The sequence below is a fragment of the Cydia amplana genome, chromosome 3, assembly GCF_948474715.1.
Source record: "Cydia amplana chromosome 3, ilCydAmpl1.1, whole genome shotgun sequence".
In the NCBI taxonomy this organism is placed as follows: domain Eukaryota; kingdom Metazoa; phylum Arthropoda; class Insecta; order Lepidoptera; family Tortricidae; genus Cydia; species Cydia amplana.
The window spans coordinates 14994778-15012949 of record NC_086071.1 but is presented as its reverse complement, the minus strand read 5'-3'; the positions used below and the strand labels follow the sequence as shown (position 1 = coordinate 15012949).

General features: G+C 39.7%; 1 protein-coding gene across 1 annotated transcript in view; it reads right to left on the bottom strand.

Moving 5' to 3' along the window:
- Positions 1 to 15465, bottom strand: part of LOC134662834 (periodic tryptophan protein 2 homolog) — a 35468-nt gene extending 20003 nt beyond the window's left edge. The window contains exons 1-11 of the mRNA XM_063519156.1: positions 15352 to 15465; positions 14990 to 15102; positions 14019 to 14113; positions 13096 to 13224; positions 11965 to 12182; positions 10346 to 10558; positions 9610 to 9784; positions 6658 to 6825; positions 6081 to 6184; positions 3654 to 3802; positions 1019 to 1166 (exon numbers count right to left, since the gene is read on the bottom strand). Of these exons, the coding sequence (XP_063375226.1) occupies positions 1019 to 1166; positions 3654 to 3802; positions 6081 to 6184; positions 6658 to 6825; positions 9610 to 9784; positions 10346 to 10558; positions 11965 to 12182; positions 13096 to 13224; positions 14019 to 14113; positions 14990 to 15102; positions 15352 to 15369 (1530 nt within the window). The 5' untranslated portion in view covers positions 15370 to 15465. The remainder of the gene's footprint in view (positions 1 to 1018; positions 1167 to 3653; positions 3803 to 6080; positions 6185 to 6657; positions 6826 to 9609; positions 9785 to 10345; positions 10559 to 11964; positions 12183 to 13095; positions 13225 to 14018; positions 14114 to 14989; positions 15103 to 15351) is intronic.
- Positions 15466 to 18172: the final 2707 nt, after the last annotated feature.

Here is an 18172-nt window from a genome sequence, read left to right as displayed (position 1 = left end):
CGATTAAGTCCCGTGTTAGTTAAAAGTATGAGTGAGAATCGTGTTAGTTTAAATCAATTTAAAGTATAATATTATAGTACAAATCCTACCCATAACATAAATGTGAATAAGCGAATGGTTTGAAATGATTACACTAATTTATCAAGGCCTACCTATAGTACCTATTCAGTTCGATGTAATTTAAATCATGTTCAATTGTAACAGAGTCGCTTTTGCTTTGTTTCGTTAAATTTTCAAACAACGCAAAATCAGCCCTTTCTCCTACAACTTAGGTGCAAATTTCAGTGGCAAATTTTGGATGTTTTGTTTGTATGGCTGGGCCTTAGGAGGATAATAATATAATACAGAATTAAAGTGTTAATAAGGTTAGAATAAATAATATACATAACAAAAGTAATAAATGGAATAATTAAACATTTATAAAAATATAAAAGCCTGCAATTAATCCGCTTGTCTGGTCCGGAAATTGCCTGGAAGACGTCGCTTTTTAGGAATAAGACCGCCGCGCCGATTCTGTTATCTTACCTCTACTTTTAAGTTTATAATTTGTGCCATTTTCTTTTATTGAGGTGTCCAATATTACCGTTCATAAACTGGTATAGAAATTATATTTTGATATTTATTTATATCGATATTTTGATATTTATTTTCTTACGGCGTCATTCATAAACGTCTGCTAAGTTAACCAGCTGATGATCGTCGTTTGTCCCTCTCTATGGCATAACGACAGATACGGGCAAACGACGATATCCAACTAATTAAGTTAGCAGCCGTTTATGAATAACGCCGTTAGATTGTGAAGTAGTGTTGTGAATAACGCTCATTTCGAGGCCAACCCTTAAGACTCTCGAGGCTTAGAGCCTCAAAGGCGGCAAAGACGATTTCTTACATCCACAAAATAAATAAATCAAATTCTCAAACATAGTTGAGTCTTCAAGACTTACGAGTCTTGAGGGCTCGAGTCTTTAAGCCTAAAAATAAGTGTTTTTTCCAACACTGTTGTGAAGTAAATACTCACATCCAACAGCTTCCCAAACTTGACGGACCACAGGAATATCTCGAACACGTCCTGGCCGCCCGCGGCGCACAGCTCGCTGCTCGAGTCTAGGGCCACGCAGCCAAACTGCACGAGGCTCGGCGAAGTCAGTGTGCGGAAGTTGCGGTATCTAAAATTAAACTTTATTCGGTGAGCGTTAAGTTCATTTTAGGGTTCCGTACCCAAAGGGTAAAAACGGGACCCTATTACTAAGACTCCGCTGTCCGTCCGTCCGTCCGTCCGTCCGTCCGTCCGTCCGTCCGTTCGTCTGTCACCATGATGTATCTCACGAACCGTGATAGCTAGACAGTTGAAATTTTCACAGATGATGTATTTCTGTACAACAACAAATAAGTACTAAAAACAGAATAAAATATAAATCTTTATTTTATTCTGTTTTTAGTACTTATTTGTGTGTTTTTAGTACTTAGTGGGGCTCCCATACAACAAACGTGATTTTTGACCGAAGTTAAGCAACGTCGGGCGGGGCCAGTAATTGGATGGGTGACCGTTTTATTGCTTGTTTTTTTGCTTGTTTTGCTCTATTTTTTGTTGATGGTGCGGAACCCTCCGTGCGCGAGTCCGACTCGCACTTGGCCGGTTTTTTGTACTAAGCCACTGAATAAGTATTTAGCATGATCGACGCTGTCCTGTTGCGAATGATAGCGTAAAAATCACCCGTACGCTCCCCCGCAAACATTCCAGACGCGCTAAAGAACCGTGGGTAGCCCAATAGTATCCTAAAAACATTGTTATATTGTATTCGCAGAGCGTTATCTATGGGTGTGTACTGGCCCACAGGCTGCAGGTGTAGAATGATTGACAGATCGACAGATTAATGATATCCCATCAAAAACATAAATGCCAACTTCTTTAGTTCACTTGGGCTAATAAAGTTCAGGATTTGTCACCGACGTGTGCTCGCTACACGTCACGAAACATAAGCCTGTCTCATACTTTAACCCCGTTTTAAGACAGTTTATTCTATTTTGAACCTTAAATCCGTTTGCTAAGGTTGAAATTATATCCCATACGTGTTAAATAAATACTGTGTCCGACCTGGTGAGATCGTAGCACCGCACGGTGCCATCGAGCTGGACACGAAGAACTTCTAATTTGAACCTTAAATCCGATTGCTAAGGTTGAAATTCTATGTATTGTGTCTGACCTGGTGAGATCGTAGCACCGCACGGTGCCGTCGAGCGACCTGGACACGAAGAACTTCTAATTTGAACCTTAAATCCGATTGCTAAGGTTGAAATTCTATGTATTGTGTCTGACCTGGTGAGATCGTAGCACCGCACGGTGCCGTCGAGCGAGCTGGACACGAAGAACTTCTAATTTGAACCTTAAATCCGATTGCTAAGGTTGAAATTCTATGTATTGTGTCTGACCTGGTGAGATCGTAGCACCGCACGGTGCCGTCGAGCGACCTGGACACGAAGAACTTCTAATTTGAACCTTAAATCCGATTGCTAAGGTTGAAATTCTATGTATTGTGTCTGACCTGGTGAGATCGTAGCACCGCACGGTGCCGTCGAGCGAGCTGGACACGAAGAACTTCTAATTTGAACCTTAAATCCGATACTGTCTCAAACACAAACAAGCGTGTCTCATACTTTATCGCGTTTTAAGACTGTCCAGTCCAATTTGAACCTTAAATCCGATTACTAAGGTTGAAATTTTATGTGTCCTTGTGAGATCGTAGCACCGCACGGTGCCTCCGAGTGAGCTGGACACGAAGAACTTCTTGTTGGCGCAGCGGGCTCAGCACGGTTCCATTTTTATCGACTATCACTATGCCCGTCACTTTCGCACTTACATACTTGTTATAACGTGACAGGCATGGTGATAAACGATAAAAATGCGACCCTGCTACTAGGGCTGAACACGGCGCCCGTCACCGACGACGTGTGCTCGCTGAACGTCACGAAACAAGCCTGTCTCATACTTTATCGCGTTTTAAGACAGTCCAGTCTAATTTGAACCTTAAATCCGATTGCTAAGGTTGAAATTCTATCCCGTATGTGGTCAATAAATACAGTGTCCGACCTGGTGAGGTCGTAGCACCGCACGGTGCCGTCGAGCGAGCTGGACACGAAGAACTTCTAATTTGAACCTTAAATCCGATTGCTAAGGTTGAAATTCTATGTATTGTGGCCGACCTGGTGAGATCGTAGCACCGCACGGTGCCGTCGAGCGAGCTGGACACGAAGAACTTCTAATTTGAACCTTAAATCCGATTGCTAAGGTTGAAATTCTATGTATTGTGGCCGACCTGGTGAGATCGTAGCACCGCACGGTGCCGTCGAGCGAGCTGGACACGAAGAACTTCTAATTTGAACCTTAAATCCGATTGCTAAGGTTGAAATTCTATGTATTGTGTCTGACCTGGTGAGATCGTAGCACCGCACGGTGCCGTCGAGCGAGCTGGACACGAAGAACTTCTAATTTGAACCTTAAATCCGATTGCTAAGGTTGAAATTCTATGTATTGTGTCTGACCTGGTGAGATCGTAGCACCGCACGGTGCCGTCGAGCGAGCTGGACACGAAGAACTTCTAATTTGAACCTTAAATCCGATTGCTAAGGTTGAAATTCTATGTATTGTGGCCGACCTGGTGAGATCGTAGCACCGCACGGTGCCGTCGAGCGAGCTGGACACGAAGAACTTCTTGTTGGCGCTGAACACGGCGCCCGTCACCGATGACGTGTGCTCGCTGAACGTCACGAAACAAAAGCCTGTCGTCGTGTTCCATACTTTCACCTGAAATGGAACGTCAGTTTAATATCCATACGCGTTTTGCTTGATACGTAACGTACAAGGGCTGAATAATCATTTCACATATTCAGTGCCGAAAACCCGACTATCGGGTATTTTATAGTCGGGATCGTGGTACTACCTTTATATGAAGACATGTTTTGTGGCTGGTGGGGATGTCTTGTTTGGCTGGGTGGCAGTGAATGTGCCATTTACCTATAGCAATGCAGAAGCGAAGCGAGTTGAATCTTGAGAATTGCGAGCGATTGTTTCAAGGCCTCGTGCTATGTGTGTGTGTGTGTGTGTGTGTGTGTGTGTGTGTGTGTGTGTGTGTGTGTGTGTGTGTGTGTGTGTGTGTATGTGTCTGTGGCACCGTAGCTCTTAAACGGGTGAACCCACGGACCTAGAGAATAAACTGGATCGAGTACACTGGCCAAAAAGTGTGTCCACATGAGAAGTCAAACCAGAGCCTTGCATCTCGTTCTAATTAGGGTGACCATAAGTCATATGTATGTGGGATATTAGGATAAATTTAAATGTATAGTTTGGCCAAAATCTTTTATCATTCGTGCATAGTCAGAGAGAATCATACTGTCTTTTCCCTATGCTGGTATAATTGCCCCAGAAAAGGGATGAATAGTTATAGTTTTTTTTCTCTTCTGTAAAACGCTTCACACAACCTTACTTAATTTAGTCGTAATTGATTACATTTTCAAATACCGTACCGTACCTCAAAAGGGAAAAACCGGCCAAGTGCGAGTCGGACTCGCGTTCCAAGAGTTCCAAGCCCTAGCGTAGCGTAACAATTTAGGTTTTTTCACCAAATTATGTTGATTATTGACTAAAATTATCAAATATTAGCACACAATGAAATAAAAACTTACATTTAACTGTGTAAACCGGCATCTTACACTATTTATGCTCTTAATAATTTAACAAAATACCTATCACTATCAATATCATACTCATGGTGTGTTCATATACGTGATGGCTTCCCTTTTGCACACTTCAGCTATTCATTAAGCGTAAGCGTCATCGTACTCATCGTAGATCTGTGATTGCAACAAAATTTTCAAATTTGCCGCCTTTGTCTACAGACGGAAATGTGTGTTCAGTCTATATAGAATCAGAATTCAGTCAATAAGAATATGTAAATAGTTTGAACCAACGTTTCAGTAATTAAATATTATTTATAGGTAAATCACATAAATATGAGTCTGAGCCCGTACCATGAGTCATTGACAGTGTCAAAACTGACATAAACGCTTTCGAGAACGTAATTTACTTTCTATACATCTCGTTTGCACTAATATGCGAGTAGGAGCGAGATGCATAGAAAGTAAATTACGTTCTCGATGACGTTTATGTCAGTGCCAAGCTGGTGGTAGTGGTACTGTAATTTTTAAGGAATTTGGATTTAAATTTTGGCAATTATTACGTCACCCAAATAATTAAACATGCCGAAATAAAGATATACCTATTAATGTAAACTTTTTTTTACATTAAGTACGTAATAAGAATTCGATCCACATCGTGCCGACATCATAGTCACCCTAATGAGTTGGACAATATCGTTTTGTATTTTTATCATAAAATTGAATAATTGTGACTTACCTGTGAAAAGATATTCCACAATCAGCATAGCTTTCACTTCTACAACCCCTCACACATCATTTTTTAACCATTTTTTTTTATATTTTACGAATACGAAAAGTTTGGGATACCAATTAATATTCAAAGTTACTACAATTTCTACCATGTCAAATTTAAATGCTTTATTTGTTGTGCGCATGTTTGGTTTAATCAGTTAATAATATTGACATCATAATTATTTACAAATTACTTAAAAGATATCAGAACTGTAATCTGAATATAGTACTAAAATTGTATAAGAAGGTAATTAATTTCAGCAGTATATTGATATGATTTCTACCAAAGTGGTATCATTTTAACATTGGCAACATGTGCGAGTGAGACACAGGGCTCGGGTTTTTCTATCTCAAGTGGACCGTTTTCTCCAGTCTGGTACGAACAACTTTCTGTCTCGGTGATAAGGTTCAAACTCGTATGGCAAAAAAAGTGACAGTTCACTCCAGTTTAAAACATTATAACTTCATGGGTGAACCAATTAGGATGCGACTTTTTTTTATTTAAAACCTGATTTTCTCGCGGTAAATGTTTAACATGTTTTATCAAAATCGGTTCATCCATTTGTATGTTGGGAGTGTGTATTTATTTAATGTTATTCAGTCTCATTTTGCAATTCACGTAAATTTGTGTATACCTTTCCATCATAGCTGCCAGTGACTATGTACAGGCCGTCCGGAGAGTAAGCGAGACAGGTCATGTCCAAGGAGTGTCCTTGCTGCTTCATAACGTACTGCTCGCCTGTCAATATTACACAATTTTAGTTTCTGTCAAATGTACAGTGATTGGTCCGCGCTGCGGGAAGTCGAATAGAAATCTTACGTTATATACTCTGCGATCCCGATTGTCGTGTTCGAAAAAAAAAATGCAATTTAAGGTTACTTTTAAAATGATATTATTATAGAACTTCTAGAAGTGTTTCTGGTTAAAACGAGTGCTGGACAAAATTAAATATCGACATATCTGCTATCGATAGGTACCTTCGGTTCAGCGGTTTAAGTGTGAAGAGATAACAGACAGACAGTTACTTTCTCATTTATAGTAAGTAATAAGTATGGATGTACTCACTCTGCCACTCCCAGACGAGTAGCTGGCCGATATTAGGGCACCCGAACGCGATCCAGTCGCCCGGCGCGGACACGGCCACGCTACTGATCCGGTGTTCCGATATACTGAGCGTATGGATAATTTATAATAATTAGGGATGTACTCACTCTGCCACTCCCAGACGAGTAGCTGGCCGATATTAGGGCACCCGAACGCGATCCAGTCGCCCGGCGCGGAGATGGCCACGCTACTGATCCGGTGTTCCGATATACTGAGCGTGTGGATTAGATTCACGTCCGGCATTTCGTGGAGGAAGAACATGCCGTTTGTGAAACCTTTGAAAGGACAGAATGAAACGTTTAATTTGGGGTCAATTGGACCACCTCAACTAAGCGCTACCGTACAAATTTATTATAGGAGCGCGACCGCATCTTTCAGTTGTGCCCACAATCACAATTACGATCAGTACTCATGTAACACCTCTGGAGTTGCAGGCGTCCATAGGCTACGGTGACTGCTTACCATCAGGTGGCCCGTATGCTTGTTTGCCACCGATGTGGTATAAAATAATTATATTTTTGTGACATTAGGCCCGTATCAATATTTAATGTGATATACATACTTTAATGGCGCATTAGAGTAAGACCAAAGAAAGTCTGCACCGCTAAATTAAAAGTAGTTTTTAAAAATCAGTATGTGACAACATCATAGAAAATGGATTAAATAGTCTTGATACTTGTGAAATTTCTACCATATTTACCGTCTATGAAATAATTAAGCTGTGCATTATGGTTAAATAAATGTAATTCCAACAATAGATGTCACTATTAATATGTACACATATACTAATATTGATAAATAACATTGGGAGAATGTGACATTTGGCATCATCAAAATTATTGAGTTTTTGTAATATCCGCGACGGCCTAGTGGCACAGATTATATAATAATTCTTACGAACAGATAGTTATCTCTCAAAGAAAACGTAAATACCTACCGTTTTCATACCTAAACAAAAATAAAATAGAGTGACCTTCAACGCGCCGCTCCCCGCACGGCGCGCGCCCGACGCTTCCGACACAACTCTAGGGTTGCCTACGCTTATTTCAAATACTTTGGTATCTTAGTTATAGCTGGTCAAGCAGATCTTGTCAGTAGAAAAAGGCGGCAAATTTAAAAAATGTAGGCGCGAAGTTAGCTTGACCAGCTTTAGATACCTATCTGACTATAAATATCTCGTAAAAAATATTACCTACCACTTTTTTTTTATATAGTATCTACGCAGCTTGTAGCTGTCGTAAAAATACGCGCGGAGCGCACGGTGTCTTGCGTGCGTGAGTGCGTGGCATCCAACTGGCTGGCTTTTGTACCGCCGGCGGGACGATATTCGTAGGTATAAATCCGAGCTGGCGCGGAGAGCTCCAGAGGCCTGCTAATGGTAAATAGGTACAGAGGGCCTACCGCGAACACCGAAGTTCGCAAATTGCGGGCATCTTTCTCTTTTACTTCCATCAAGGCGTATTTAGATTGACAGAGAAATTGCCAATATATTGTCTACATAATCTATAGTGCAAGTATTAAGATGTTTCATTCCACTTACCCGTCATCAACTCCAAATTTTGTAAACATTGCCGTTTTTGAGTTTGAATCGCCTCGTGTTGATTTTTTACTAGTGTAAAATTATTCGTTATGCAGAAAAGTAACTCCCGCACGCCGGTTTTGTAAGGTTTCACCGTGTTTTTTCCATTCATCACAAAACACAACGAATATTTAAACGATTTTGACAAACACACACCATAGTGAATGACGTTTACTGACTGCTAAAAACATTGCCATATAAAGTTTTTTCATTCGCTGTCAAATTATTGCGCTGCAGACTTTCTTTGGTCTTACTCTAGTTACACACGTAAACGTGTTTTTGATAAAAAAAACAATGGGTTGCACTCAGGGAGTGCCGGCAGAAGTGAAAATTCAATTACTAGTGCAAAGTGTCTGCAGCACTATGTATAATTGAGGTTAACGCCATCTAGCGTTATTTCGTCACATTACTTGAAACCCCTAAGCACATCACTGTTAGTACTCGAGTTATATTAATACCAGTTAGAGCGAAACTCACTAGATGGCATTTAAATCAATAAAGAAAAACTCAATGACATTGAAGTAACAGTTTTTCGATCAAATCACGTGTCCGTCTTACGGTCACGTGATCTGTCGCGAGTTAAACATTTTTTTCCCACCTCAAAAAGTGCACAGCGCCGCTAAAGAAGTTTTCACTTTAATAATAATATTAACCTGTGACAAGCAGTTTGTTCTCCTTGTGGTATTGCGCGGCGGATATCTTCACCTTATGCGGCTTCTAATACGTGCTACTCTTTTGTTTATCTTCCATCTCATATTAAATGTGATTTAATTTCATGGCGCATTAGTTGCACACGTAAACGTGTTTTTGATAAATAAATTCATAACATATAAATAAATAAATAAATATACAAGAATTGCTCGTTTAAAGGTATAAAGCCCCGTCTCCATATCGCGCGGCACAGCATCGAACATTGGCGGCAGCCGCGCGCAATGGATACCGGGCTGCCGCGCGAGCCAATGTTCGATGGTTTGCCGCGCGATATAAAGACGGGGCTTTATAATAATAATATTAACCTGTGACAAGCAGTTTGTTCTCCTTGTGGTATTGCGCGGCGGATACCTTCACCTTATGGTGGGCGCTGCGAATGGCATCCCCGATATAGTGCCGGCCTAGCTACTTGTATAGCAGCCGCTTCTCATACGTGCTACTCTTTTGTTTATCTTCCATCTCATATTAAATGTGATTTAATTTCATGGAGCATTAGTTACACACGTAAACGTGTTATTGATAAATAAATTCATAACATATAAATAAATATACAAGAATTGCTCGTTTAAAGGTATAAAGCCCCGTCTCCATATCGCGCGGCAAACCATCGAACATTGGCTCGCGCGGCAGCCGCGCGCAATGGATACCGGGCGCATCGAGTTGGCTCGCGCGGCAGCCCGGTATCCATTGCGCGCGGCTGCCGCGCGAGCCAATGTTCGATGGTTTGCCGCGCGATATGGAGACGGGGCTTTATAATAATAATATTAACCTGTGACAAGCAGTTTGTTCTCCTTGTGGTATTGCGCGGCGGATATCTTCACCTTATGGTGGGCGCTGCGAATGGCATCCCCGATATAGTGCCGGCCTAGCTTCTTGTATAGCAGCCGCTTCTCATACGTGCTAGTCTTTTGTTTATCTTCCATCTCATCCTCGTTCTCACTTTCCTGTAATCAAGACGAACTATTATAGGGTATTTGACTGTATTTATATTCAATTATTTTACACCATGCATGAAATAAACCACCAGATTAATAGAGAAACGTAGACAGCATTTTGAAGATTAGGTTGATACCTACTCTAGAGCTCTAAGAGCTGATGCTCTTTTCCAAAATTATGTAAATTTTTGCGATAAAATCGTTTTTTTTTGCATAATGCGTAGGGAGTTATTTTTTTTTTATTTATTTAATAGTTATAAGAGTAATTATTTTGGAACAATTAGTCAAAACTAGTTTTCACCAAGGCACTTTGGGAACACGTTCCAATAAAATTACCTACCAGTGTGGCTACCACCAGTTTGGCACTGACATAAACTCTATCGAGAACGTAACTTACTTTCTATGCATCTCGCTCGTACTCGCATATTAGTACGAGCGAGATGTACAGAAAGTAAATTACGTAGAAGTTAGCTTTTATGTCAGTTTTGACACTGTCAGTGACGATTCGGAGGTTGAGTCCATTCTTAAATCAACCTTATCAACTACGCAACAGCGCTCAAAACCCCTTACCTGATCCTTATCCTCTTTCTCGACAATCTTCTTAGTGTCCACGTCATCTTCGCCATCACTTTCCTCCATCTTCCGTCTCTTACTATGAGAGATCTGGACATCGGAAGTGATGAGATCTTCTATGTCTATATTTGCCTCCCAGAGGCAGACTTGGCCGTTACGACTCACTGTTATTAGGTCCAGGCTTTTCTTTTCAAAGAACACGCCTACTATCTGTAATAAGAGACAAACTTTCATCGATTTTCTCAGAAATATCAATAGGTACTAGTTATCTATAAACGAGCAATTCTTGTATATATATTTATTCATATTACCTCTAGCCACCCAGACGTCAAAGCTTGCCAATGAAAATTCAACTTTGACTTGTCAAGAATAAGATTCAATTTAGAATGGAACAGGAGACCTTTTTATAGGTCTCTGGGCGGCTAGAGGATAGGTATATATTTCGGGGATCTCGGATACGAAAGGTGAATTTCATCAACGGATGGGGACGAAAAATCGATCTAGCTACGAGGGGCGGCTGAAAATTTCGCGGCCTTAGAAAAAAAATGAAAGAGAGTATTAAAGTAAATGTTAATTATTAATCGTTAATAATCGTTAGTAATGGCGGCAATATCTAACTGCCAAAGAGGCGGGGAAAAAAGTAGCAAAGTTATTTTTTAATTTTCCTTTTTTTCTAGCTTAGACCGCAAATATTTCAGCCTTCCCTCGTAGGTCTCTTAGAAAACGCGCATTTTTAAAGTTGTCTTGCCAAAACGCTCTAAGATACTAATATACGAATTTCTATTAGGCCAGTTCCGTAACCGTTTTTTTTTAAGAACTCACCTTATCGGTATGTCCGCCCAACGAGTACATATTGAGATTGTCCAGGTAATCAACTGTGTATATCTTAGTAGAGGTGTCTTTGGAGCCGACGGCCAAGAGACGTGAGCACGCCGACCAGTCCAGGCACGTGACGTCATAGCGGGCATATATTAGTAACCATATACGAATTTCTATTAGGCCAGTTCCGTAACCGTTTTTTTTTTTTAAGAACTCACCTTATCGGTATGTCCGCCCAACGAGTACATATTAAGATTGTCCAAGTAATCGACAGTGTATATCTTAGTAGAGGTGTCTTTGGAGCCGACGGCCAGGAGTGACGTCATAGCGGGCATATATTAGTAACCATATACGAATTTCTATTAGGCCAGTTCCGTAACCGTTTTTTTTTTAAGAACTTACCTTATCGGTATGTCCGCCCAACGAGTACATATTGAGATTGTCCAAGTAATCAACTGTGTATATCTTAGTAGAGGTGTCTTTGGAGCCGACGGCCAGGAGACGTGAGCACGCCGACCAGTCCAGGCACGTGACGTCATAGCGGGCATACATTAGTAACCATATACGAATTTCTATTAGGCCAGTTCCGTAACCGTTTTTTTTTTAATAACTCACCTTATCGGTATGTCCGCCCAACGAGTACATATTAAGATTGTCCAAGTAATCGACAGTGTATATCTTAGTAGAGGTGTCTTTGGAGCCGACGGCCAGGAGTGACGTCATAGCGGGCATATATTAGTAACCATATACGAATTTCTATTAGGCCAGTTCCGTAACCGTTTTTTTTAAGAACTTACCTTATCGGTATGTCCGCCCAACGAGTACATATTGAGATTGTCTAAGTAATCAACTGTGTATATCTTAGTAGAGGTGTCTTTGGAGCCGACGGCCAGGAGACGTGAGCACGCCGACCAGTCCAGGCACGTGACGTCATCGCGGGCCTTACGGTACACACGCTTCATCACGAACGAGCGGAACTCGCCGGTGAAGTGGCAGGGCGCAGTCATGATGAACACTGGAATATGTAGTTTAGTTTGTCAAAGGACTATCTCATTTCCATACATCGGAGTTTTCGGTGCGGGAATGTTTTACACTAGCCAAATAACAGGTAAAAACTGTAAATAACGATACTAATTTAACATTTCTAAGCACATTTGGGCCTTACTACCTACGTTTAATTCATAGTTTGGTAATTATTTTACAATAAACAAAGTTATAAATACACGAAATCATACCTGCACCGAAAACCCCGATGTATGCTCATTTCAAACATAGACAGAGAGAATCATACTATGTCTTACACTAGTACTAGTACCCAAAAGAAAAGGATGAGTATAGTTTTTTTTTTTTTTATTTACTGACAAATTGGTTTGACCAACTATAGTAACTTGAAGTAAAATAGATGTCATATGGAGCATTATCTATTACGGCGCGTATATATCGGAGCATCGTTAATAATGGCGTAAGCGCCATCGACAAAAAAAGGTCCCTTTTCATAGATAACGTCACATATAATAAAGAACAAGTAACTGTTTTTTTATATACACACTTTTATTGCTGAATGAACTTGCTTTCCTTTGTATTTGTAGGAAGGACTCCTTGAGACCTTTCTAATGAGCGTAAACTTAATGTGATCCTGTTTTTCCATAACAACTCGTTTTCCATAACGTCGTCAACTCATGTGTCAACTGTGATACCAATACCTATATTCTATGTTAAGCCCCGTCTCCATATCGCGCGGCAAGCTATCGAACATTGGCTCGCGCGGCAGCCGCGCGCAATGGATACCGGGTTGGCTCGCGAGCCAACTCGCCGGCTCGCGAGCCAACCGGGTATCCATTGCGCGCGGCTGCCGCGCGAGCCAATGTTCGATGGTTTGCCGCGCGATATGGAGACGGGGCTTTATAATGCAATATATAAAACCATACCAGTTTCAGCGCAACAGGCAGCAAAATATTTCCCGTCCGGGCTAAACCGAACAGCAACAACTTCTTGCTTAAACTTGTATCTGTGCACCACATTGCATGTTTGAAGACTTATCATTTGCGCTTCACCCTCTGAAATTCATAAAAATAATCATTATAGGTTTTAACTATTTATACCTGACCACAGAATAAATAATAGGAAGGTACAGAAGATTCACTCTCTAACAAAACGCGTCTATACGACAGATGTGACCGCTAGGTGGCGCCAGCGCGAGCAGGCGTCCATTCTGTAGGGACGGCAGCAATTACTATGGCTAGACACGAAAATTGGTGTGGGCCGCATGTACTTGTAGCAACGCGACGAAATCGCGGACTTGACTGCTTATTTATTAATTTATCTATGTAGGTATGTTTCTTTATTAGTGGCAGTATAGAGACTATGGTCACCATAAACGCTTGGTTAGATGGTTAGTCTTAATTTTCTAAGTGATGCCATATTGTAAAAAAAAGAAGAACATATGGGGCATTATCTACGAAAAGGGACCTTATTGTCGATGGCGCTTACGCCGCACAGCGTCGCGCGGCATTGTATTTATACCGGAGCATCGTTAATGGCGTAACCGCCATCGACAATAAGGTCTCTTTTCATAGATAACGTCACATATTTACTGTGTTTGGTGGGGTATCATTGAACAGGGATTCATCTACCTATAGCCTCGTGCCGCCCACCATACAAAATTATAGCCAAGGAAGTTTGCATCTTGTTGTATTTTCAATTGGGTTAAAATTCATTTGCTCGAAAATTTTACGAGACAAATGAAATGCTACCTACTGTGTTTTTAATTAAGGTTGACATTCCATCAAAACTGAGTGTACATCCTAATGTACATTGGGCGGCACAGGAAATAATACTATTGATAACTTACGTTCATTAACTGCCAACAATATAGAACCATTGGGAGAGACGTCTAAAGCTGTGTAGTTGTAGTGACTTTCCACAGGCAAGGTCGCACTTTTGTTTCTGTAATAAACAAAGCATTTTAATAAAAAAAACAAGGTTAATAACCAGAACACAAAAACAGTACAGTAGTGGAAGGAACAGAACAGTATGGTAACTTAAAACTAAAGTATGGTACATTTTTAGTGTTTGGTAAAAGGATACCAGTCTCAACATATGCTAGGTCAGGGTAGGTTATATTTGGGGTTTATTATTTTCTGTATACTTTCTGTATCCTAACACAGACTAAGGCATTGTTACTAACAACTTTTTATGGGCCACAGGCCTGAATTAAAGGAATATTTCATTTAATTTAATTATTACTAAAGGATCACACTATTTGATGTAAACTTAGAGTCTTAGACTCAGCTTAAGCTCATAGACTCAGTAGAAAAATGCAGTAAATTTAATTTGGCAATAAAATGATTAAAGAGGCAACATTATATTTTAAAAAATCAATAATTGCTTGTAACAGAACTAATAAGCCTATCTCTATCCACTGCAAACTGCAATACTATGTTGTATGAGCTCTATGTTGTCTGCCTATTTCTTTCTTGAAAGAGTAATTTATTAGCAACACTGCTGAAATACATTATGTACACTTTAAAATAATTAATATGGAATTTTCACACTTTTTTCAAGCATTATTTTTGGAAAGTGACTAGGTATTAGATTTCCCTTTCTAGTTGTGTTTGTGATTTTAGACTTACAACTGGCTAGCATCGCTTTTTACCCATCCATGCTATTTGTTCTGACAACATCTAGCTACCATTAGTCAAATAGTCATATTTATAAAAATTATAAAATACACGAAAATTGTAATGATTCATTTCACATTGGATTTTTGAATCCGCCAGAGCTGTGGTTTTAAAAAATAGATAAGTCAGTCAATGTACTTACTGTATAAGGTTGTATATGGTTATTTTGTTTCCCACCGGGCTGACTACGCAGTTGCCATTGTTCATGAACAGGATGTCGCCGCGGCGGTACACCGTGCCCAGAAGGTTTTGAAACTATAAAGTTAAAGACATGTAGGTTATGAATCTGTTCTTATTTACTCATTAAAAAATGCACGTTTTCCGTTACAAGTATGGGAGTCCTAATAAATATACCAGAATAATGACGTAAAATTAGTTTAGGAATATATAATTGGGTTATTAAATCTTTGTAAAATTATCAAAACATAAATAAACAGGAGCAAGTCTTTACCATTAAGTTTTTACCAGCATGTTATGACTTAAGACATATTAAAGTTTACCAACCTTGTAATTAAATTTCATTTTGGTTTTTATATATCTTCTGTGTAATTAAATAAACATCAAATCATAACTTTTGCTTTTAAGTGCGGCAAGTCAAGGCAGCATGTTCAATACAATGTTTTTGAAGCTGTCATTTGTCAATTTTGACAGACGTCAAACGCACGTGGTTAGTGTAGCCAACAAAAAATTGCATAAACTACTAAAGTTCGTCAAGCAGATCTTGTCAGTAGAAAAAGGCGGCAAATTTGAAAGTTATAGGCGCGAAGGGATATCCAGCCCATCGACACCTCATACTATGATAACTTAGGAACGTACTTGTTACCAACGTTGAGGCATAGTAAATAATCTTATCGAATTAAAATGACTGCTTTTACATTTTGGTAGCACATACCATACTTGCTTTCAAACATAGACGTATTATACCTACTTTTCTTTAGGTTGGTATGATCGGTAAAACGTCTACCGTCATTCTAAATTGTCGTGAAAGCGGTTATGTTACGTGTTTATTTTTGTGTTTAGACTAAATAACTTTAGCTTTTATTTAAATGGGGGGCAAATCTTTAAGAAAATGTGAAGTTTGTGAGGTCAGGCGTGTAAGGAAACTTACTTCTGATATATTTTTGGCAAGATTTCCCCTTGTTTCGAACAGGTCGGTAAACTGATGTTTTTGTGCGATATTTTCATTTTGAGTCGTTACCAGATACGCCAGATACTAATTTAATTAGTTTGGAGTAGTTTTTATCGTTTACAATCCTTGATTAAAACGAAAACATTCTGTGAATAGATTCTTCTTGTAAAAAACTAGGTAACCTAAGACACGAATAGTGTGCGAACAACTTATCGATAATCCCTTTATTTCAGATATCGACTATGGGTAAAGGTAACAGGTAATGAGGATTTGGAATATTTACCTATACAAAGGCTGAATGAAACTCCAACCTCTGAATATCTACAAGTGAATGTAAATAAGCCTGACAGCTTTTTCCCTTCGTGGGAAGTTGGAGTTCACAGCCTTCACAGGCAAGACTCAGTGTTTGCAGGAGTGCTCTAAAAGTAGATTGTAGCTTTAGTTACGTTCATAAGCGTATTGTAATATGCCTACGTAAATATAAAACTATCTGTATCTTATCTTTATTATGTAAAATAAAATTATTTTTATATTTTGCATTTATTTTATTAATCCACCTGATTCTCAATATTTACTTTTGAAGTAGTACAGTACAACAGCACGTATCGCACATTTATCGATATCGATAAACAGTAGGTACCGGAAGTGTCGAGCCCTAGCGTTGTTTTTTTTTGTGTTGGCAGTATTGACATGTATTTGGTGTGTTGGCACAATGTACGTTCTTAATTCGGTTTAAGGCTTGTTCGAGAGTGCCGACTCTTAAAACGTAGTGATTTAATACTCTTTGGGGATATCGTCTCATAGAAACATTTAATTTCGCGCCTTTTTCTACTGACAAGATTAGCTTGACCATCTATATATTGCAAAAAATACTTGTTCTGTTAATCGACAGAATAAACCATAGTACTACTGTAACTAACATAGCACTACTGTACCGTTCGGCGGGGCGTGCAGCGTGGCGTCGGGCTCACAAGTGATTTGAGCAGCGTGCATTGAGGCCGCTACTATACGTTTGCATTTGTTTAACATGCACGCCGCACGCCCCGCCCCGCTGCACGCCCAACTCGAGCGTCCACTCAGGCCTTACACTAAAGCTTACCGTCTTACGGTCACGTGATCGTATTACGCTATCTCGAGTTTAACATTTTTTCCCCACCTCAAAAATTACTCAGCGCCGCTAAAGAAGTTTTCACTTCAAAAAAATATCTGTATTGGGATCATTTATATATATCCGTCCTGACACTCCTGACGCAGTTTGATGTTGTTTAAGATTTTATCTATTCTCATAAGTAGACTTCCGAGCAAAGCGGCTCCGGCATCACTAACGCAGCGACAACGATGCGGCGACAGAGCGACAGTATTACGTGGTATTACTTGAGCGACGTACTTATCTAAAAATGCAATATGGCCATAACTCTTAACACCTGTATAAATTTCCTGATCCCTTAAAATATGCATGTTTTTCTTGGGACTTGGTACTTGGTGAAACGGAAAAAAGCGGCAAATTAAAAAAAAATACGTTCGAAGGGCTATCGTCCCATAGAAAAATTTAATATCGCGCCTTTTTCTACTGACAACGTTGTTTGACCAGCTATAGCTAGGAAAATTTGTCAGGTTATTCGGGCTCACCATGTATATACTTGGTCAAGCAGATCTTGTCAGTAGAAAAAGGAGGCAATTTTGAAAAATGTAGGCGCGAAGAGCTATCGTTCCATAGAAAATTTGAACTTCGCGCCTTTTTTTACTGACAAGATTTGCTTGACCAGCTATAGATGAAACTATGAGATGAAATGATAATATCGGTTAAAACTGGCGTCAGTAGGAGTCAACTTAAAGGATGCAATAACATTGGCAATAACTACCAAAGTAGTAGCCAATTCCTGCATGGTAACACTGTAAAGTTCAGTACATTGTCTAATTAAATTTTAAACATATATTTAATTAATATTTGCATTGTATTTGCCATTCAAAATATTATTTAAATATTGTTTTTGGGTTTGAGCTAAAAATTGTGTGTCCATTGAATAGTTTACAACTACAAAAGAAGGGATTTTGTTAAAGTGTACATGCGCAGACGGATATTGCTGGCCAGCGATCCACATCGATGAACTACGTCATTTCGCTGCGAAATCTGGAGCTCAGGATTGGTCGCGCATTTCGGAAATGACGTATGAAAGCCAATCAGAACTAGGGGCA